This window comes from Thunnus maccoyii, chromosome 14 (genome assembly GCF_910596095.1).
Source record: "Thunnus maccoyii chromosome 14, fThuMac1.1, whole genome shotgun sequence".
Classification (NCBI taxonomy): Eukaryota; Metazoa; Chordata; class Actinopteri; order Scombriformes; family Scombridae; genus Thunnus; species Thunnus maccoyii.
Genome location: NC_056546.1, coordinates 23,890,238 through 23,913,849, shown reverse-complemented (window position 1 = coordinate 23,913,849; position 23,612 = coordinate 23,890,238). Strand labels below are relative to the sequence as shown.

General features: G+C 37.0%; 1 protein-coding gene across 4 annotated transcripts in view; it reads left to right on the top strand.

The window, feature by feature from the left end:
• The window catches only part of pik3ap1 (phosphoinositide-3-kinase adaptor protein 1), a 100,618-nt gene that overhangs the window by 67,099 nt on the left and 9,907 nt on the right, over positions 1–23,612 (top strand). For 3 of the 4 annotated variants that reach the window (XM_042433250.1, XM_042433248.1, XM_042433249.1), the window contains 10 exons: positions 17,878–18,110; positions 18,983–19,408; positions 20,967–21,211; positions 21,549–21,693; positions 21,941–22,083; positions 22,175–22,307; positions 22,536–22,732; positions 22,855–23,032; positions 23,168–23,230; positions 23,329–23,583. In XM_042433250.1, the coding sequence (XP_042289184.1) occupies positions 18,080–18,110; positions 18,983–19,408; positions 20,967–21,211; positions 21,549–21,693; positions 21,941–22,083; positions 22,175–22,307; positions 22,536–22,732; positions 22,855–23,032; positions 23,168–23,230; positions 23,329–23,583 (1,816 nt within the window). In that variant the 5' untranslated portion in view covers positions 17,878–18,079. Of the gene's footprint in view, positions 1–16,394; positions 18,111–18,982; positions 19,409–20,966; positions 21,212–21,548; positions 21,694–21,940; positions 22,084–22,174; positions 22,308–22,535; positions 22,733–22,854; positions 23,033–23,167; positions 23,231–23,328; positions 23,584–23,612 lie in introns of those variants that run through there. The other variant, XM_042433251.1, reaches the window with a different exon arrangement.

Here is a 23,612-nt window from a genome sequence, read left to right as displayed (position 1 = left end):
TTAAACAAATATAAATAAACAGGAGCTGGTGAAAAAATATCTATAATCTGTATCTAATATGTATCTATATACAGGTCAAATTGTCACCTGTCGTTATGTATTTTATGTACAGGGCTGTAGTACAGTGCAAAGAATACTGGGATAAATATTATATAAAAAATAAGTTTCTCTATATACAGATGTGGTTTTATGTACATATATTGAGAGTATATGTACCGTGTGTACAATCTGTTTAGACTTGTGTATAACAATGAAAGGATATTATGTACATATCATTGCTTATTGTTTATATTACATTGTAATATACAGGACAATATATCATATGCAAATATTGTAAAAACATCCTTTCTTTCAGCCTTTGTAAAGCTCTAATATATATAATATTTATATTTTACTTGACTAAATGACCAAAACCATTAATCAGTTAACAGACTTCAAATCAAATACCTTTCAGTTCACTTGACAGATTTCATTCAGACATTCACTGTCTAATAATTTCAGTGTTCATGGCCTGTTTTAAAGCAGTTATATATATATATATATGTGCAGCAGGTCTAGCTAATTGCAGCTGTAATCGAATGTCTCTGAACAACAGCTAGAAAGCTAGAAACCCTTAAACAGGAGCATTTTTTCATTTGCAGTTAGTTCACCATATTTGATGTTTAATTGGTGTAATCTCAGAGCTGCAAAGCTGGAGGACCTTACCCTGATAAAGTGATACATTTAAATTGAAATATTTCTTCTCAAAGGTAAGAAGGCCCTTCAACTTCATTTCACCATTTATCTGTTGTCTCTTCCTTTCCAAATCATTATAGCCTCTTGCCTTTTGGATAGTTTCACTGGAGGCAACCAGATTGGCATGAAATTAACCCAGTTTGAATCTTTATGTGGTCCAATCAGATGAGCTGAGATTTAATCTCGACTGGCCTGCCCTACCAGAGTCAGACCCCTCAGATGAAATGGACTACATATTCATAGGTTCACTTGCATGGTTGATTATAACAGCATAGATGGAAGGTACAACCTTTCTTCTGTTTATCTTTATTCCAATTTTCCTGTGTGAGAATGGAGATTGAATATTGAATATGAATTCCCCCCTCACTGATTGAGTCAAAAAGTAGGGACACAATGACATGGTGCTCATCTTGTCAAATTATTAACCTATTACATATATATACATGCATGTAACTAGCGAGTTCATATATTTTATCCCATTCCAAAGCTCATGTAATTTTTAAATGTGTCCTTTCCATAATTTCCACTAGACTTCTGCATAATTTACATTGAGGACAGTGTTTTATATTGTAGCTAAATAATGTGCATGCCCTTGTAGCTATTCATTACCTAGCCTGACATAAAATAATGCCTTGGAATAATGGGAAATATTACCTGATGAATTAATTATGATGATAGCATCTAGGGTAGGAGGCTTAAATGCCATCTTAAATTACATGCAGACATTAGAAAACTTTCAACTTGTCTTATTTGCATAAAAAGGAGCAGAAGTGTGCATAAATATAGAGGCTTTCATGGGAAACAGGGAGGAACACTCGCTGGGAAACCTGTTTAGTTTATGGTACTGTAGGAATTCACACAGTAATGAGAAGAAAATTGGTAAAATCCCTTACCTGTGACTGATTCCATGCTTGCTGTGAAAGCAAGATTTACTATAGCTACTATACTACGTTACTATAGCATTTGAATCAGCAGGACAGCATCGAATTATGGGATGATTTTATTATACAAATAAATAATTAAATAAAAATATGCACTACTATATATGTATATCAAAGGTTACACCCTATCAATCTAAAACTAAATTTGTTTTCGCACTGAAGCTGTGGCAATTTTCTCATTGTTTTATTTGAATGTCAGAAGTGATTGTCTCCCGCTGTAGTTCAGCTTTTTTAATTGACTTAATGCACAAAATGCCAATTTAGAAACACGGAATTAAAGTGGTCAGCTCTCAGATAACAAATGCTCAGTTGTACTCAATCAAAATCCTGATGTAATTCTTTGTTTTGTTTCATTATGTGCACAAGGGACCTATGCGACTAATACCATAACGTGTAAAAGATGTTTGGTAGTGGAGATTGAGAACAGGATGTCTATCTTTCACTAAAGCTTGTTGAAGGCCATTACAGTGTTATGATGATGATATAACTGTATTGCGCCGGTAAACTACAGAGCAGCATTATTATTATTAGCCAATAAGTCATAATAACAATGGGAAAGTAGCTCTTTTCTTATTGATGTTAAGGAGCGTGTGAAAAGGAATAATTGATTGAAAATCCACTTTAGCAAAAAATAAAGCAAATATGATGTGATTGCTAGTCATTCTATACTCTAAATATGGCCTCCTGGCCTCCATTTATCATAATAAAATCATGGCTTTGTTGGTGGTGGCAGCTTTTCAGCTCAAGTTGATCTCTTTCACCATCAATTTCTAAACAAACTGCTGATTACTTCTGAATGTATACTCCCCATGTGCTTCATTGTCAGAATTTTTCTTATGCCGTGTACAGTGTTTATTTGCAGTGCGTTGAAAAAAAACTATTTTTCCTCCTTCACAAAAGCGCCTGCTGCTAATTAAGCTCATGTTCACCTACAGTACTGTAAGTTCACAGGTAAGCTCTCCATCACGGCATCATGGCACAGGAGAAGGAAAAAAAGCCCCCATATTGTGGAAATCTCCTTCTACTTAGAGAAAGAGAGGGGGAGAGAAAGTGGAGGAAGGAATGCCTTGCCTTCCTCATTACACTGCTGTCATTTACTCTTCATCCCCCGTACTCTTTAGTGGCATTAAGACGGGATGTAAATTTGACAGTTAACGCTGTTAGAAAATGGCTAGTTCAAGAAGGGCAGGAATTAGAGATGGGCATTAGGCGCTGATAAGCTCCTTTCCTCTGCCGCGGCGGCTGCTTAACATTCATGGGAAAGTCATCATCAAACAACGTTATCACAGCTCTGTTGACGGCTGAGGAACATCATCACTATGATAATTTTTTTTATAGCTGTGAGCCAAAAAAGCACTCTTTTATTTCAGCGGTTTGTTAATGAGATAGGAGCTTGTTGGTATGGGCAAATGCAAACTTGCCACTCTCCAGCGTTTGTTTGAGTCCTCCAGCCTCCCCCCACGCCTCCCACTGCACCCCCTCCACACTGTTTAATGTTGTAGGGGGGGTGGGGGGGTTGGGGGAGCATTTTATGTACTCCTTTCGAAGTGCTCTGTGTACATTGCTGAAGGAGGGCCTTTATGTGTACCTTTGCAGATCAGTCGCTCAAAGAGAGGAAAACACGGTTATATCAACAAACGCTCTCTCCTAACAGCCCTGTAGCTGGCACCTGTCACTCACCTGGGATTTAGCCATAGATCTGAATAGAGGCAGAATATTGATGGTTATTGAAGCTGAGTAAACTCCTAACAGCAAAAACCATGTGATCAACTCTGCTATTAATGATGAAAAGGCTACTTAAACTGTCAGATCTTAAGGGCTTCAATTATTATGGCTACACATCATTTGCATTGTTTCTTCCTGTTTGTTCGCTGTGCTCCTAACTGCTTGGTTTAGAGGTATCTTGCACTCTGATGCCCTTGGAGCAATTCACATATGTGCTAGCTGCCAAGGCTAAGCAGCTTTCTTATGGATAGGGATACAAACTGTGGGCTGTAGATACTAAAATCTGATTTTGGCTTCATCACTGTTTGTGTTTGTGGAGTGGGCTAAGAGAGATTTAATCTTTGGAAATCCTTACCAAGGGAGATGACAAATCATCTCTAACTTGTTCTAATTACTTCTAAAACTTTTTGTTTGCATTACAGTTAGCAAGCAGAGTCATTACTTTAAGTTGTTCATTTATAATGTTATTGTGAACGCTCAATTTGTTATAAAAGTACAATATTATTACATATAACAACATTACTATTGCAAGTATATGCAAGTTCAGAGCATAAATGGATGCAAAAGGCCGTCATTACATCTTTATGTCAATTTACGCTTGTCAAAAAATTGAATGAGGGATGCCCCAGTCACACACTGCATTGACTGTCAGAATAAATTATGTGACCCAGTAACAGTACAGTTAAAATATGTGTTTGATGTTAGTAGTTGAGTAACAAATAACTATTTTGCTACTCTTCAGTAAATTGATGTGATTCAAGAAAGGTATGCAAAATAAATGATTGGTATCATTTATTTTCAAAAGCACCTATTGTTAAACCAATTGTAATGAAGCATTGCATTGTAATGACAAGTACTTACTCACGATAATTAGCTATATAAATTATTGCAAACCCTACTGTAATAAAACAGCTTGTTGAGTATCAGTTAACATCAAAACATGTCACTGAATGACTTGTGCTGAACAACAAGGTCATGCTTAATGGATACTCTGATAGACAGATTGAATAGATATTGACTGGATATACAGTATAAGTATCCAGTCAATCTGCAATCCATTTTTGTTAGAACTACTTGAGACATGTTTCATTATCATCATCATTTCTGATCAACCAACAACGCAGTGTATTATAAAGAACAGTAGTTTGTACTGCTTTTAGTTCAGACATAGTCAGTATCCCCTAAAAAAGTATTTTACAGTAAAATGTTCTAGCACACACCACAAATATCTCAAAACTAGGCAGAAGAATGAACACACAGCAGCAAGCTGCCTGTCTCCACAATGCAGTGAAGGTCTTGGTAATCATTATGGCAGACGTTAACCAGCAAAAGTCAACACTTTCTGGCATAGAATTATACAATACCAGACATCAAATCATGCCTGGTAAAGAATTTCAACACGTCTATTAAAATTCTGTGCTTTCAGGTAGTGGTAAGAAGCTTTTTCAGATTTTTGCATGGCACCTGTGTTAAGCTAATGAAAGACTGAAACAGGAAATCATGGAGATGGAGCAACAACATCATTATAGAAATTTAAAACGTGTTGTTTTTTGTTGTTGTTGTTGTTGTTGTTGTTGTTCCAAAGTACCCAATATATATTATAGTACTTTGGTGACACCACTCAGATTGGGTGCCTGTTGGACTGCTATAGTGGTTCAGTAAGAAAGATGTCATGAAGACACAAATGTGAACAAAAATGACAACCAATGATTCGGGGAACTTTATGCAGAAACCAACAGAAAACCTGTCAAAAACCTGCTTTTCCCAAGTTAGTCAGTTTGCAAAAAGTGTAAAACCCTAATGAAAACCCTCCATAGAAATTAATTGTGCAATTAAATGAACATTTCAAATGTCTTTCTATTATTAACTAGGTTTGACAGTCAACATAAGCAAAACTACACTGATGTTATCAATTAAAGTCCAATACAGAAAAAAATCAGTTTGATGTTGCTCATTTGTTGAAACATTGTTTATCCATTACCATTCAGTGGATTGAAGACATTTTTCCACATTAATGTATTCATTGAGCGATTGATTCGAGAACTGACAAAGCCGCAGCATATAATTGTGTAAGTCAGCTTGTTGTACAAGTTTGGAGTTGTTTCATTCCTTGGAAATATGAGTACAATGCAAATGAATCACAGATGTGCTGCAATCCTTTTGGATCCACAGTAATTCTGTCTTTTGAGTTGACTCCACAGCATTATCTCCACTTTGTAGTGGTCTCTGAGCCCTTTGTCATGTTAGTTCAACAGTCCTCTGGACTGTAAACCACCATTGCTCTGTGTGTAGCTCTGTTATTTAGTGCCACTTTGGGAATGGGGAAACAGGATAGAGCTTGATCTTGTGTTTCTGGGCACAGAGTTCCTTTACAGAGTCGGGGGAAGCCCTGAATTTGTTGCTTTGAAAATACTCTTTTCAGTCCTGATATATGGCTACACATTTAATGTTATAGGACACCCACCGTGATTTTATACGTTGAAATATTTATAAATGTTATGCTACAGAGTGCCACCTACGCACTTCATTGTGATGAATGACAAAAATCGTTAAATTCAACCAACAAAAGAAGGTCTAGAAGAAACATTCCGTTTTCAAATTATCCTTCTGCACTGAGCACAGTGCCGCTTTGGAGGATCACTGTCTCACCAGCTTTTAAACTCCTCCATAAACAAGCCACAGTTTGGTTTTTCTTATTTATGATAATAAAATGTAATTCTGCCCTTTATTGACATGCAGTGCTCTTATACCCGAGTAAATTATTCTCTTTTTACCACTGCTTCCATATTTTAAAACCATTACTTAATCACATTGTCAAAATCCCCATTTCCTCTCATCAATCCTACATTGAGCTTTATTTGTGATCCTCTATTTCTTATGCCCTCACGCAGTTTATTCACTCCATTTCTCTCGTTCAATTTCCTTCCGCATTGGTGTTTATTTTTTTGAGGATGACTGGATTACCCCCACTGAAATAGCTGTTACTCAGATTTTAGATCATCTACCAAATCCATTAGGGAAAATATACAAATAACCTCACTTTTCTCTGACATCCATAGTGGTCTGCTTTTTTTCATCTTGTGGCTGCAGAGGCTTACAGTGCTATTAATAGTAGGTAATCTGCAACAGTTTTGTCTCCTAATATATTTATGGTTATTGTATGGTGGAAAATAAACACTTCATGTTGGTAAAGGGTGGTATAACTCCCAACAGGCAGCAGCTTTACCACTTATTTTCTGATGGATTCTGAACATTATTGTGTCACATTATTATCAATAACTGTATGAGAGCCGGCTCTTCAGTAATTCTCATAATTCATAATGTATTCATTTATAATTAGCAGGTTTAATGAAACTGATACTACAATATTAGTTATTAGGTGTACAGTTTCAACAGAAACAAATCCGCTCATTCAGTACAATAAAAGTGGCCACATGAAAGAAATAAAGTGAAGAAGCAAAGAGCATTGAAGCTAACGAAGTGTATTACACACTTATTAAAGTAATTTTCACTTTGCCTCCCAGACCTGGCCAAAAACACTTTCAAATTCTCATTGTACTCCAAGGTAGGCTATGTGGAGCTTTTTTTTCCCCTTGGTAACTTTGAAGTAAGCTCAAAAACGTATAGGTAGACAGGGGTGGCATCAAATAATCAGCAACTTCAAAAAGCATGCTGCCACTTAGCACTCCTAAAGCTAATGTCCCCAAGACATTCAGAATGGAAATTATTCAAACTCATTTAGTGGCAGCAAATTGGTCTAAGTTCAATCAGAAAACAGACTGACACTGAACAAGAAGTGCAGCCTAATTATACTTGTTTGTCAAATGAAAATTTCATTTGGGCAGAAATGAAACCTCCGAGCAACTTCTTTTAAGGTGAGCTCCTAGTTGTATTATCAGCTAAATGCAGTAAAATCCATAATCATATGATGATAATGAAAATGGAGCCAATGTTAACATTCAGGCTTCCAATGCCCCGGGCACATGGCGATAAAAATTAAGTACCATAGTCCTCTGCCAGGCACGCTGACACCCGGGCTGGTCTTTAGCCTCTTAGATGCGTTTTTGCATTTTAAAAACTTTATCAAAGCACTGTTGCAATGTGGAAAATGTCAACGTGAAATGCACTGAAGGCAAATTGGAATTTCATTAATAGTAAAATTATTGCTTTTGACTGATGTATTACTATGCTTGTTAAGAGCTAGAGAGTGGAACGCTCGTCTGTCTGGTCGGCAGTCTTGCCTCTTCTTGTCCCATGCCATTTGCTGAAAGTTAAGAGATCTACTATACAACTGAAAATGGAAATGTGAAGTTGCTAAAGTTGCAGGAAGTGAAGGAAATCTAGTTTTAGACCTTTATTTATCGTGTAGTTTGTGCACTTAGTCTGTCAGCTAGTATACACATGACTATACTGATTTTATTAATGAGAAGGAGAAAGGACGGACAGGATAACAAAGGCTATTTTGTGTTAGATAACACTGACATTGACATCTGGGTAGCTGGTGTTCACCTTATGATTAACCAACACTAGGTGGATTTGTGCTGTAGAACAGTGAGGTGTCTTCTCATTGTTAAGCACGATGACATCTGATCTTAACTATAGAGTATGGGTCCCACTGTGGATTGGTATCACAGGTAAATAGACCTAACCTGGTGTGAAGGTATCACCTCGCCGAGACTTGTGCCCATTCATGAAGCCTGTGGTGTTTATTGATTTACCTTGTAATCCTCTCAGTGTCAATGCTGTCAATGATGGAGGAGAAAATGGGAATGGCGTGTCAGATGGAGGACATTTTCTGACAGCAAAAGGAGAAGACAGATTAGCATTAATGGGATACTGGTATTCATGCTCTCCTGCGGGGGTTGGGATATGTGGCACTCGGTCTACAAGTGGACCTAAATTATTGGCTTTCAAAACAATTTTTAAAATGTTGATAGAGCAGGTAGCATGATGAAGAGGCTAATCATTGTACAATATTAACATTTTATAGCATTGTATGTTGTAATTTGGTATTTGTTTTGTTGGCTGGGAAACATATCTGTGAAAGGTGAAAAAGTGAAGTGAAAAATAGCATCATTGTTTGAGGTAAATGTGAGTATTTAGCAAAAAGAGTTGGCTAATACAACATGCTAGAGTAAGCAAAGTGGTATTGTACTGAAATTAACAATATTTGTTCAGTTTATGTCTGAAATGCGGAGAGAATTAGTTTATTAGCTATTGTTTGTCAGTTGAAACAGCTTTCATTGCTAATTAAAGAAACTGATGTTTTACTTAAATGTAAAGAGAGCTTAATTTGATGGAATAACCTTGTGTTTTAACTTTAGCTAGTTTTCATGATGATACAGGAAGTGTAGTTAATGATTTGACTTGACATTGACTCAGACTAGTTTTCACATCTGCATTGTCTTTCTGTGGAACTACTGATGTGACACATACAGAAGTCTTTGTTGTGTCTATTTTTGATTTTCCCAGGAAGATAACAATTAAAAGGTCACAGTACAGGTTGTCTGTTGTTTAGGGCTATCATACAGCTACATACAATATAGCTATACAGACCTTTTACCAGACACACCCATTTTTGTGCACAAGCCCAAAAAAACATACCCAAAATAAAAAAGATTATTGTTCATAACCCTGCTCTCATTTGAAAGGTAACTCTTTAAATTTTATAACCAATAAGTCAGAATGAGTATAAGTGATCCTGAATCAAAGTTACAAAGGCTAAAGTGTCTCATGGGTGGGACAGTGTTGTTTAAAAGGTTAAATTAGCTTAATTTACTGTATATCTAAAATGGAATATCAGAAGAGATTTGATTTGTTTCAGTGGGTGAAAAAAAAAACAAATGAAGAATTTGTCTTTTCGCATCAAATAAATATTGAAGAGCATCTTCTCCAACCTGAACATTTATTAACAGTACTCTGATATTCACATTGACAAGACGCAGACAGACACCCTCTCTGATTTGATCTTTTGCCAGTTAAATATATTAACATAGTAGGATACTTTGTACCTTGTACCCTTGTACATCAGATCCTCAAATATGCAGCAATATGCAATCCTATGGAAATATCAGGACATATTATTATAGACTAAATTCAACAAACAACACTAACTACTACATGCAACAAAAGGCTTATATTTTGAACTAAATCTATCAGAAAACATCCATAAAGTCAATTTGCTACAATAAAAGAGTTTCACATTTTGAATCCTGTATCTTAGCAGAGGTCATTTACTTAAAGCCAGGATCCTGATGTCCTTTAACTCTGAAGGAAACATAAACAGGAACCTTTTACAAACAAGACTGATTTCCCTGATCAGCTGGTAAATTTGATTAAGCCAGTTCCTCTGGCTCTGTTGATCCTCTCATGGCATGAATGATGGTATGTTGTCAAGTAGACAGTTAGTAGAGATGGACCTGGTTACAGATACATACCGTGAACTCTGGACAAAGGGTTTCAATAAAAACAACCCTAGCATGATCACCTGACAACTGTAGCTTATGAGTTTTAAAATTCACTGTTTATATCTGATTTTAAATGACTGATATATTACTGGAGGTACTATATTATAAATATTCAGCTATACACTGCAGTTTAACATAGACTTTGCAGCTAAAAGTACCTCACTGATGGATTTTTTATCAATCTGATAATTACTGTAAGTGTAGCATAAAAGTGCAGCCAATCTGTAAAGCCTATAGCAGTACCTTCCTCAACAATGTCTACATTTAAACATCACTGACAAGTCAGATTGTTACCTGGTATTCAGCTTTAGGCTTTATGTAATTTAAGGGAATTTCAAATCACACAATGTTGTCACTCTTTTCATCTACTTTAATGACACTATTAATTGGATTTGTAATGATGTTTTAAGCAAACTTATTTCAACAGACATCTTTCAGGCAATGGCCTTCATGATAACAATGAATAGTGCATGTCTGGCATACAGTAGCTGAGGATTAGACGCCAAGGTATTTCACAGTATTTGCAGTGGAGTTCTGACCTCTTGTGTCTAATTGTGGAAGTGCAAAATCCTCATGCTATACTGGTAATAGTGGTAATAACAAGCTCTGTAATGCAATATCTCTGTAAGTATGCACTTTAATTTAAAAAATTAAAGCTTCTTGGAGGTCCCTTTCACAGTTCCTCTATATGTAATATTTTATGAACCCCTCAGGTGACTTCCAAAAAACCTTCATAATAGTCCCTGTAGGAATGGTTTGGGTGATATTTTGAAAACCCCAAAGAAATGTTCCACTGGATCCATTTATGGACTGTTCACACTCAAACTGTGACAGAACCTTTATCAGTTTCTCAAAGGAGCCATACCAATGCAGGTTGACCCAGGTTACTGTACCAACTTAGAACAAAATCAGGGTGGATGCCACCATCAAATCTGCATTTAATTAACCCATATCAGGTGGTGCCTTATGTTTCTATTGTTCCATATGGTTCATGACCTTTGCTGTCTGACATCCCCGACTCATTCCTGTCACCCTCCACTGCACACCATTAAAGCAAAAATGCCATAAAATATTCCTTAATCCTTCAACAATGCTGCTTCAACTGCTGTCATATGAAGCAGCGCAATAAGTGACCTTTTAACGTTCCACCTTTCGATGTTACTGTTGCTAACTTGGACAAACAATCCCACCTGGCACAGTGCCATCTAGCAAAACAATGGTAGTCTGTCACTGATAGTCTCTCCGAGGCCACAGATAACTTTTGGAAACAGACCAGTTTGATATCATCAAGAATCCACCAAAAAGGGCCCTAACATGCTACAGGGGGGACGTGTCCAAGATTTCAAATGTACTAGAGGACATGCTGAAGTACTAATGCATATGGGTGTTACTCTCAGAGCAAAAGGAGACTGTCAGCTGACCTTACCATCTGCTGATAACAAGTAACTCAAGAAATCAGTTTAATTGAGGTTGATTTAATTTCGAGCCAGGGTCAACATGAACTTATGTGGAAAATGATGTGGAAATGTTGGTTACATCTGGTACTTTGTATCAGACTGACCATCAAAAACTGACCACAGTTAATGTTGTCATACTAAAACAGTTATAAGGGTTATGCCTTTATATGTTTTTTTTTTGTTTGTTTGTTTGTTTTTTTGCTATAAAATGCAAAGTACTGTAGATAGTAAAGAATGCAAAAAATACATATACATAAAATGGAGAAAAAGACAATATGATATAACACATGCAGTTGATTCTATAAATAATAGCAACAATATAGTCCAAATACAGGCCTTGCAGATGCCAGGAAGAAATGTGTGCAATATTGTTTCCATTGTTTTTGATTCAGTTCTATAAAATACAACCTCTTATCTCATTATGTTTTATATATCAGTGTCAATGTTAAACCATTTACACAAGCATGGATTCATGGGTGTAATGTCCAGTTCACCAACTATGTTTAACCTGCTATATATTTACCCAATAGTTCCTTTAAAGAAGCTTGTGATAGTTATGAATATTAACACCATAAACAATTGAATTTCCAAGAAATCTGGTCGATTCATTCATTCAGTTATCCACCAGCAATTTCAGATCATTTCAAACATTTTTAGTGGTATAAATTGTTTAGGCCCCCTATGGGTCCAAAACATGCCTTGTATAATTCTAAGAGTCCTTATTTTCTATTAATTATGCCACTCAAAACACATTTAGCTTATTCAATTTTGAGAAAAATGGCATACAAATTTTAAATAAGTGGAAAAAAAGGGGGTTGGCTTTTTGTTGTTGTTGTTGATGTTTTAAATTTGATATGTTAAAGGCACATTTCTTGAACCAGTACTTTTTTAGAGTGCAAGTATTCATATTTTTTCTTTTGCTGCCAGCAGTGATCTGTAAATCTCGAGCTGTAAAGCACATATTTAAGCCAGTAGAAGCAAAGTGAAGAGATTCATGCAATCCTGCATATTGCTTTTGCTGCTGTTGATTCATCTTATGAATCCATCTTTGTCAGCCCGATGAATCCTAATGAAGCAGAAATCTGTCACATTTACTCCACAATGAGGGTAGCTGGCAAACTTTCTCTGGAAAATGAAACTATTATCTTCAACTAGACACGCACAGGGCTCAATATAAATAAATAAAGTCACAGTTATCTAGTGGCCAGTGTGATTACTGTAGCCAAAGCTGACATCCAAATTGACTGTCTTATCATGTTGAAGTGATTTCAGCTGAGTGGAGACTGTAGATGAAAGCAAAATGATCTTTAAATAGTAGTTAAAGATGGTTGCTCGATAAGTTGTTCCACAACAGTTTTGATCAATGAAGCATGCATTCAATATATTGCCTATTTAGATATGTGAGATAAACTTGACTGGTCTTCTAAATGGTTCATAAATTATATTTCCTTCAGTACAAGGTTATGGCCTTGTTGAATTCTTGATGTTGTAAGTGCTTCAGGAAAATTATAGTGAGCTAGAAAAGACATTTTGAACATATTTTGCCTTATGTCTCCTGTATTTGATTCAGCTTTTAATAATAACATAATAACAATAAAATGTTTTAGTCTTATTTCTTTTTTATACTATATCTATCTATATATTTATCCCAATCCTTCCATCAAGTTGGTATAGTTACATTGTTAAAATGTACAAAATATTACCCCACGATAAGTATCTAGTCCTGAACCACACATATGGATGTTGACCACTGGCCAAATAATTGAAAATGGGCCTTAAAGCAACATTTCAAGAGAGAGCGCTTTGACTACCTCATGTCTAAAAGCCCATGAATTGAATTTGCTGTGCTCTCACACGACAAAGCCTGTCAGGTGGGAGCACCAGCTGTGGAAAATGTCAAAGCTATTTTCCTCTTTACTAGTCAATGCAATGCTTGTTTAATAGTAATTGGAATCTTATCCTGCTGTTTGCTCATCATTTCCTATGCCTAGTTATTCCACACCTAAACTCCATTTAAGTTTTTAATAACATTTTAGAATAGTTCCCATTGAGGTAAACAGAATCTGATTACCTTGATGGATTGAAAATGTATGTCTGACGGTAGTTTATTTGATTTATTTATTCAAGGGGCCTCAAATGGAGGCACTTTAACTGAGGCAAACAAATGGTTGCGGTGCCTCTCTAACAGCACAGTGGTTTACAGAAACTGGGAGATTTTATATTTTTGTTAGCCTCTGCACTTCTCTATTCCACTGTGGAGAGACGCTAGAAATAAGAATAATGTTAGTCAGAGTTGATTTGTTTGCTCAGACGGATTTTTTGCCAGATTATTATTGTTGCAACATGTAATGATGAGTTATGCTGCTCCACAGAATGTCTCCACTTGTTCAAAAGAGAAATACTGTCCACTGGAGTACTTTGCGTGACTTTAGATATTTCTAAAAACGGAATAAATGCACATTCAATGCCAGAAGCCAATGAGCAGGAGTCTAAAACTATTCTGTGATAGTTTTGGATTTCTCTTCCTCTATAAGCCTCTCATTGTGTAAGAGGACCTGCTTTGTACAAGTGCTTGCCAGCTGCTTACCAAATGAGGTTATAGTGTTTCCCTATCAACTGTAAATTTCAATAATTTGTTGGAGGGGCCTCTCACTGTCAGTTTTTATCATATTATCAATGACGACTCAATTTTCCTCTGCCACTCCATCTCAAGCACTGACCCCCGGCCCTATTACAGTCCTGTAATGAAGTGCAATGGAGTGGTAATTGGTCCACATTATACCAGATCAGGTAACATTAGACTTATTTTCTTATCACAATGAGCCCTGCTGGTGACTCTCAATGAGAAACCAAACACAGTTCCTTTCTTATGCAGGCTATCATCCAAATAACATTTCAGCAGGAGACCCTTTCCCCATTTCAGTTTTCCATTTCAAGATTGCACTCCATGTCCTCGGATTGTGTTTTGTTTCTAGTTTCCTCCACTTTAAAAGTCTCCCAAACAGCGTCAGACGCAGTGCAGATATGAGGTAGAGCTTTTCTGGGATGAGGAAGTACAGTAAATGAGACGGTAACATGACCATTATGTCAGCAATATTAGATGTACAGTACTCCACTCTCACTCTGTTCCAGCCTCTTGCTTTGGAGGACTTGGTGTTTCAGTTGTAATATCTTTCATGTTTTTCTGTCATTTTAGAATTACACTCTTCTCTTTGAATTCAGCAAATTTTATGAGCCCAGAAATCCCAGTTTCAAAGTGCAAAAATGCATCCATGTTAAAAATAAGGCTGCATTTCATCATTTCTCAAAAGTTACCATTGTGGGAGTTCTCACGCGGGAGGAACATTACGTAGACTTTATAAAAATCAACTGCAGTTCATAAAATTGGCACAAATAAATTATCTAGTATCCATTAATCTGTCAGCTACAAAGGAGATTTCATGACTGTTTTTTTCTGCCATGGTTTAAATAATTATGCAAAAAAAAAAAAAGAAATATGCACTTTCCAGTAAAATAAGCCAAACATAGTTGAACAGCCTCATATTGAAACCCATAAAAAGCAATCCAGCTAACATCTAGGCATGCCCCAGGTAGACTAAAACCAAAAATGACGGTCAGCTCAACGGTAGTAAACTGTTTGCAACATTCACTAATCCTGTGCCAGTAAAGCAGACTAGCACAAAGCTGTTAGTCCGTGCAGCTCCTGGGTGAACTTTTGTGCTCCGAGAGGCAGGATGTCAGGTCTCTGTTGTGAACTGACGCAAGCTCTCTAGCAGAGTCGCTCTGTGTGCTGAAAACACACTGTGGAGTAAAAAGACAGGATATTGGATAACAAGGTTAAAATATAGGAGCAAAAATATTCTCTTATTAAACTCAGGCTGCAGGGATTTGATTTGAGCCACCTAATAGATAGTGGTTTCAAGGGAGCCCAAACAAAAGGTAACGGGCCGGTCATGCTTATGGTAGCTAATGGCAGAGTTAGAAGAAATTAGGGGGATTCTTTTTCTACAGGAAATTGTACTTAAAGACGGGTCATGGATCACCCTGCTCTTCACAGGCAGCTTCAGAAGTCAGAGAGTGAACTTTTGCTGCGGACATTAAAAGGTCTACGTCGTAGAAAGAGGTCAAAGCAGACACAAAACTAATTGTATTATTGGAGAAAGGCAAAGCTATGTAAATTGATTTCATGGCTGGGATTCATGGTTGGACAAGTGAATAAACTCTTTCTTGTGAATTTGTAACTATAGTTTTAGGAAACTTTGATTAAGGGAATAGCAAACACACAGGTACATGGCAAAATAAGCCAAACATCAACAAAAGGTGTTTAGCCATGAGTCACCAAGAATGGTTTGTTGGCTTTGATTCGACAAGTGTCTGGAGGTTTGTTAAAGAATGTCTATAAGAGATGTGATGGTTTGGTGTTTTGATGATGGCTGTCAAAATAGCTGTTTCAGGTGCTGCCACAGAATCTCCTGTTAGCACAGATCAATCAATTCTCATACAATGATGGTGATCACTCATGGTTGCTTTGTATTTATTGGCATTTACCTTGACCTCTAATTGGTTAAAACCATGCCAGGAAAATGTAGCACAAGTGTAGCCTTCAACACTTCACATGCATGACAAGCAGCGCAGACGTGTATGATAATGGTTTTTAGCTCTTCAGCTTCTCTGTAAAGTCTTTGCAGCTCAAACCACCTGCTAACATTTTAGACTGAGGCTGATTCAGGTTTCATCTATTTTTGCTCGTGTACAGATGTCAAAGTTGAGTATGTGCAATTCTGCCCACTGTCCATTACAGGTTTTTTTTTTGTTTTTTGTTTTTTTTTACTGTTTTTATTTTTATTTTATTTTTTTAATTTGAGTTTTAACACATAGAACATATATGGAACATATATAGAACACACCCTCATTCACTACTCCCTATATAATAAACACTCAATAGTTAACTCTGTAGTATATATAGTCTTTCTTTGTTCCGTTGTGGGAAGGGGAGGGCACTATATAGAGCATAGATTTACACACTCAGAAATTACTCATAAAATGGCAAATAAAAACAAATAGCAGTGTATAATTTCTAACTAATTTGAAAATTAGTTTCCAAAAACTCAGTTTGAGGGCTTCATAAACTAATAAAGTTCTTGTCTTTTCCTTTAACTACATAAGTCTATCTCTCCAAAGCAAGACAGGCTGCAAATCTCTGCTGTGCAATCATCCTCCTGGCCTGCAGAAGTACAAACAATTTTCCTCTTTTGATGTGGCGTAGCAGTAGTGTCTTTAGCTCAGTCTTCCACTCCAACATCATCTTAAGCTGAAGAGAAAGGGTTGGGTTTTGGAATTGTTTTTACAGCTGTAGTTCTATCATGTAAACATGCACAAATCAACTCCAAATGACTAGAGAAACTGAGATGTAAAATAATTCTTTAGTATGATGGGATATAACTGCTCAAGTGTTTTACCACACCTGTGTAGAAGTACCTGGATCCCTCATCTGTATGGCTTATAGTAACGGCTTTCTTATGGTAGCTGTCTTCATAGGGACCAATGATGGGAATGTTTGTCAGCCAGTGTGATTGTCTGCTGCCCTCTAGTGGTTGTGTCTGTGTGGTGCCATGTGTTGTTGCAATCGGTTGTTTTATGTTAGAGGAAAAATTCTCGGGGAATCTGGGATTTCACATACCAAACATAGTCACACCATACAAATGATTCATTCAGTTCATTGACTAATTCATTCAGTTGTGTAACTTGAGAAATACATTTTGTGTGTACTTGTGTTTGAATGTACTGTTCGTGTGTGATACTTTTAGGCACTATTTGAGCCCTAATAGTGCACCCTCATAAAATCACATTGACTTTCACAGTTTACTGCTCAGTGAAGCTTATCTAAAATATCACATTTTATATTTCACATTGGCATTTGGTCATTGTTAGTGAGTAATTCGTACTGTATCAAACTTTACAATGACATGGAAACAGCATATCATCATGATAAAAAACTTGTTTTATTGCCTATAAACATATAGACATGTGAGTCATATGCTGACATCAGTGCTTGTGAAATCATCATAAAAAGCATAGGTAACATTAAATAGACATAGATATGTCTTATAGTACCACACTGACTGTAGTGTGTCACTACGAAACTCCTCACATCACACCTTGTTAAGGAAGTGAAAAAACGGAAGAAGCTTGTGACACGCACCAGGTGAATGATATTCATTTATGTCTGTGTGTGGGTGTGTGGGTGTGTGGGTGTGTGTGTGTGTGTGTGTGTGTGTGTGTGTGTGTGTGTGTGTGGGTGTGTCTCTGTGTCTCTGTGTGTGTACATGTATAAAAGACTAGATTATATGTGTTAATCAGTCTTTTATGTCAAGGTCTGTGTCTGGATGTCTCAATTCAATCCAGTAACTCTTAAGTGAATTTATTTGTTCTTATAGTTTCTGTTGTGAAAAATCAACTATCTAGAAGTGACTAATGACAAGTGTAATTGCAGACATGTTGCGCATTCTGACATGACTGTGGTGCATTTTCTCACTTCTTCAACTGTTTCAGGAAGTGGGGGAGAGTCACCAAAATCAGGAAACTAAGTGTTGCTATTAATACAACTGAGCAGAGGGCTATAGCTGGTGAAAGCAAATGTAGTTTCAGTTGAAGAGGAAAGCACCTTCAGTAAACCTGAAGAACCAAAAGGACATATTTCGGCAAATTATGCTCCTTGCGGGGTGATTTTATGCACCTTTGAAACTTCACAGCCATGGAAGAACACATCTCAAGTATTCAATCAGGTAAATTACAACACTTCATCTATGGTTAGCTTTCAAGTCAGTTTCAGGTGGCGAAGATATACACAAAAGACGTGTATTTATACTAAAATGGCACTTTGTAGTTTTTTGAACAGTATGGGTTACTCTCTCTTATAATGTTTAATCTTTCCTTTTAAAATATATGTCTATTGTATTTGAAAACCTAAACTGAACTTTCATTGACAATTCTTTACCGTGCTTTAAAAAAAAAAAGAGGAAGCGAGTGTCTTAGCCTTCCTGAGTGAATAAATTCAAATGTCAGTTATTTAACAAATTCTCATGAGTCAGAATTTTAATCACTCATGTTATCAGGTTATTAACAAACAGATGGCAAGTCTCTCTGCCCTGCCATCACTGGGAACTGTGATGAAGGTGAATACTCATGTTGGATTTCTTTCCCAGTTAGCGTGTACAGAGGTGAACTTGACCTGATTAAACACTGTAATGAGTCAAACAAAATTACTCTGACCAGTGTTGACACAGCGCAATGTTTGCACAACTCCTTGTTGGCTCTGCACTGAAATATCAAACAGATCGGACATTCATTCTCTAACCACAGTCACCTTGACATTCCACAGCTGGTATGTTGTGGAGCATTTCCACGATAAACACTACCTGCTGCGACATGGAAACTAACACATAATATCACCAGTGTCATATCATTAGTGTAATGTTTGAGCTGATTACAAGAGTGTGATTCGTTTTAAATGGTCCGACTGGATCAGTAATGTTTAAGCGGAACTAATCATTGACTAATTATTATATGATTTCCCATTTTATGCTACACTAAAGCAGTCTGTTTGAATGCATGAACTGTACATACTAATCACACAGTTATATATTCTGTTTTTCAGCATATTCTGAATCCCTCTCCACATATGAGTTGTTAATTCTACACACTGCTGAGGCACAGGAGTGGGCGACATATCTGCAGCAGATCTTGAAATCATCTCATAAATTCCGCAGAAGTTCTATTTTGATGTATGCAGTCGGCCCAGACGATCAGGTCCATGGATATAACTTTGAATATTTCCACAGCTGCAAGTGCATTGTGCTGCTTCTCACGGGAGCATTCATAGACATCCTCTGTGACCCTGAACTGCACGGGGCACTTCAGAGACTCCTTTATCCTTCGCACAGAGTGGTAGCGCTGTTGTGTGGAGTGTCAGAGGATGACATACTGACGGAGAGCTTTGAAGACTGGCCGAGCTGGAGGAAACTCTATGCTGAGGATGAGCCTGCTCTCTATGTCTCCACTGTTTTGGAGGCCATCGCTGACAGTACGTCAATAGCCACAAATATCCGAGTCTCATTCAGCCATCTGTGTTAAGACAAATTTTGTCACGCTTCATGATCTCTATTTTGTTCATTTAAAGACGTCACATTTTTGTGGTTTATAAGGTTCATTTTAAGTTTTTCAATCTAGTTAAAACAATTTCATTTTCAGTTGAGCTACTTAGAGGCCCAAAGAGTAAACAAATGTTCTCACTTACCTGTATCTCATATGTAGAGAGTTTTGCTTTTATATGCTAAAGTTTTGAGATAACAGCCTCTGACACTTCTGCCAACGTTCCACTGTAATGGAGGTTAATTAAATTTCCTACGTGGTGCACTGGAATTGACTAAATATATTAGGAATAACTCAAACACATCTCGCCTTTCCAGAAAAAATGTCCTGGTCAGTGGTGGAAGAAGTATTCAGATACTTAACTCAAATAAAAGTAGCAATATCATTCTGTAAAAATACTCTGTTGCAAGTAAAAATCCTGCATTCAAAAGATTTCTTAAAGTCCCCCTCCACTCAAAAATGTGTTTTTCTTATTGTTACTTCACTTAGACCTTGAATGTACAAAATGATATATGTGCAGCGTTTGACGCTAGAAGGCTGTTTTCACATTCATCTGCTGAGAGCGGAAAGTTTCTCTGTGCTCGCCTTACATCTGAGTTTAAGACATAAGTATAAGTATGATTTTGTGTCATTTGTGACAGCTAGTTTGGAGCCAGTTGTAGTCCAATATTCAACTTATGTGATGTAGAAACTTGTAAATGTCTGGAGGGGATCTTTAAGTAAAGGTACAGAAGTATTATCAGCAAAAAAATGTACTTACAGTATTGAAAGTACTCATGCAGTGGGCGATGTATTAATATTGACATATATTATTACTAGTGATGCATTAACATGTAACAGCATTTTAAGCTGTAGCAGTTAAAGGGCAAACTACTAACTACTTTATATACTGACTGGTAGTTTAATCTATAGCAATGAATCATACTTTATAATGTTATCACAAGTTTTATATGTATACAGATATGTAGATATATATATAAATATATTTCCCCACTGAATTGTAGTGAAGTAGAAGTATAAAATAAGCGTAAAATGGAAGTACTCAAGATAAGTACAAATACCTCAAAATTACACTCAATACAATCCTTATGTAAATGTACATTCCACCACTGGTTCTGGTTAATCAGGATAATCCACAGATGTTACAGTTTTCACTGGAGCTAAACTGTGAAAACTGTTAAAAGTGACATCTGTGGATTATTGAATGTTTTGAACAATGCAAATAAGATTATACACACTTCCGTTGTCTTTGGGTGGTGGCAGATGTTTCAGATATCGATATCTTGAAACATGAGCAGATAAAACGAAAACTGTCTGCAAAGGTAAATGGGACTTTTTTTTCATATTTATTTAATTTTTTTTGCGTGAACTGAGCCTTTAGCCATTTCTAAATAATTAAAGGCTAAATAGAGAACACTTTTAATCTCTGTAGAATATTTAGGTGTATGTTATTTTTTGTATTAACTGGGTTTTATTTTTTTTATTCAAAGGCAGACGAGCGGAGGCTGAACGTGACAGCATATCTGCAGCCGCAGCAGGGTTGCACATCACTGCAGCCTCTTTAACTGAAAATCCCACCAGTGATGAAACAGAGGAAGTGGTGTCAGAACAGCAAAAAGAACCTGTCCTGAAGGATGAAGGACCTGTAAGCCTGGGGATTTCAGCCACTGAAGAAATGAGTTCGCCCACGCACAGCACCTGTCTCACTGTTCAACCAAACAGAGTTCTGTGTGGGGTAAGACTTTAGTAATTACATAGTAGTAACATCAAAGGCAATACTAGTATGGATGAGAGCTGTTCCTATGGAGATACTGTGTGTCAGGAGTGTGTTATTCAACATTTATTCCCATGTTTTCCTCATTTAAATAAGTGGGAGGGATGATTTAAGTGCAGCAATACTTAGTATTTACATTTTGTTACCACTGTTGATTGAAGCAAAATAATTATTAATGGTACTGATAAAATACTGGCTATAATTATATAATATAAGTTCTATACATGGAAACTGACTGCACTTAATTGAAAATAATTGCTAGGAGGCTGTATTAATTTTGCTTTATTTTTTTACTAAGGAGCGGGAGATCATTTTTATTATTTTCACACACAAAGTGGATGAGCAGTCGGTACCAGAGGTGGAGTTTTCGTGTGAACATGTAGATGCTAAAAGAGTCCTGGGCACTGTGGAGAATGAATACACTATAAGTGTCACTGCCCCTGGTAAGTATCTTCAGCAAGACTTAATATTGGACCTGAGTTTGATAGGTTACCAGAAACACAACTCCAAATGAATGCTAATGTTGCTACATAATGTTTCTGCTGGATGTGTAAATAGGCAGCTGTTTCAACTTAAAAGGTGATATGTCTGTTTTGTGTTTATAGCTAGTTTCTGTTGCCTCCATGTGGCCAAAAAATTGGTTATTGCAGGTTTAATTTATCATAACATCAATACGTTTTTCTCGACTAGATATGCCTGCTGGAGTGATATCACTCACTATGTACACTGACCAATCATGTATCAGTTTGAAGCCTGTTACATATTATACACACATGGGAGAAGTCAATCGGCATCTTGAAAATGCTACGGATCCCGTTAACTTCATCTGCCAGGTGAGATATCATGTCACACAATGAGTAGCGCTGCTGGCTCTGCTAGTTTTAATAGTTCTCTTGATTTATTCAACTTATTTTGTACTTCCAGGCCTTCAACTTGACGTCCAATTTAACAGAATCACTGGACCACATGCTAACTGACTCACTGAAATCCAGGATGCCTGCAAATAGTCTTCAGCTGTTTGGAATCAGACAGATTGAAGAAGACAATATGGCGGCATGTGAGTACAGTACATGAATTTCTTCAATTGGTTGTCATTGCTAATTTATTTGGGGGCATTCCTCAAATCATTCCCCAAAGTTGGAGGCAGATCTGCTGCTGTCACAAAAAGATATCTTGAAGCATTAAACTATGTTTGTTCCACCACTCTAATGTATGTTTTATCTTTACAGAGAATAACAGTAGCTTTTAGGAGTCAGTTTACAATCTTATGCATTTTGACCTTCAGATCAGCGTAACGAGGAGCTTCCCACACTGCTCCACTTTGCTGCCAAGTACGGCCTGAAGAAGCTGACCACCCTTATTCTTCAGTGTCCTGGCGCTCTGCAGGCTTACAGCGTGATGAACAAGCACGGAGACTACCCAAACACGCTGGCAGAGAAGAGTGGCTTCTCAGATCTCAGACAGTTCATGGACGAATTTGTTGTAAGTTCAGTGATGATGTTTGCTTTGTATTTGTATTTTTATGTAGTATCCAAAAATATTTTCTCTTGACAGCCAAGTTGTCTTTAAAGTTTGTATCTGCCTGTGTCTTCAAACAAATCTAGGAGACAGCAGACATGCTCAAGTCTCACTTTGCAGACTCCATCAACGCAGACGACAGCGCAGAGGTGTATGAGATGATGTCAAATACGTCTCAAGATATCATGATGAAGTATTCAGGTGGCTCAGAGGACATATATGAGTCTATGCTCGGGATAAACCCTGAATGTGCAGAGGACCTCTGTAAGATTAAGATCATTTTATTTCATTTTATTTGGGAAAAATAAATCATATAAAACAATTCCTGCATGTTTGACCCAGAATGGTAGCTTCATGTTTGTGTGTGGTGGCTGACGATGATGGTGCTGTTTTTGTCAGATGAGGTGATGGAGGCGGTAACCGAAAACCCAGAGGAAGCTATGCTTAGGAAGTTTTTCCAAGGTAAACATTTTAATAACTTTTATAGTAATAACCTTACATAGCAACATTGTCTATGTGCTTTATAATATATATATATAATGTGTTAATGTTGTCTCCAGCAAAACCTCAAGCCAGTGTAGACCAGGACAACAGAGAACACTTTAAAAGTGAGGAAGAGGAAAAAGAGGACCAGAATGACTTAGATCAAATTGAAGAAGGGGAGGACCCATACGACCTCTGCCCAGAGGATATCTATTATACTGTGGATTCAGACAGTACCTATAACCCAGGAGTTGTGAACCGTCCACCAGCCCCCATTCCCAGACCTGAACATGAGCCTAAGGCTGAGAAGTCCATGACCTACATCTCTAGAGGTATTGTGCAGTCTGTTTTTCTTTTTCCT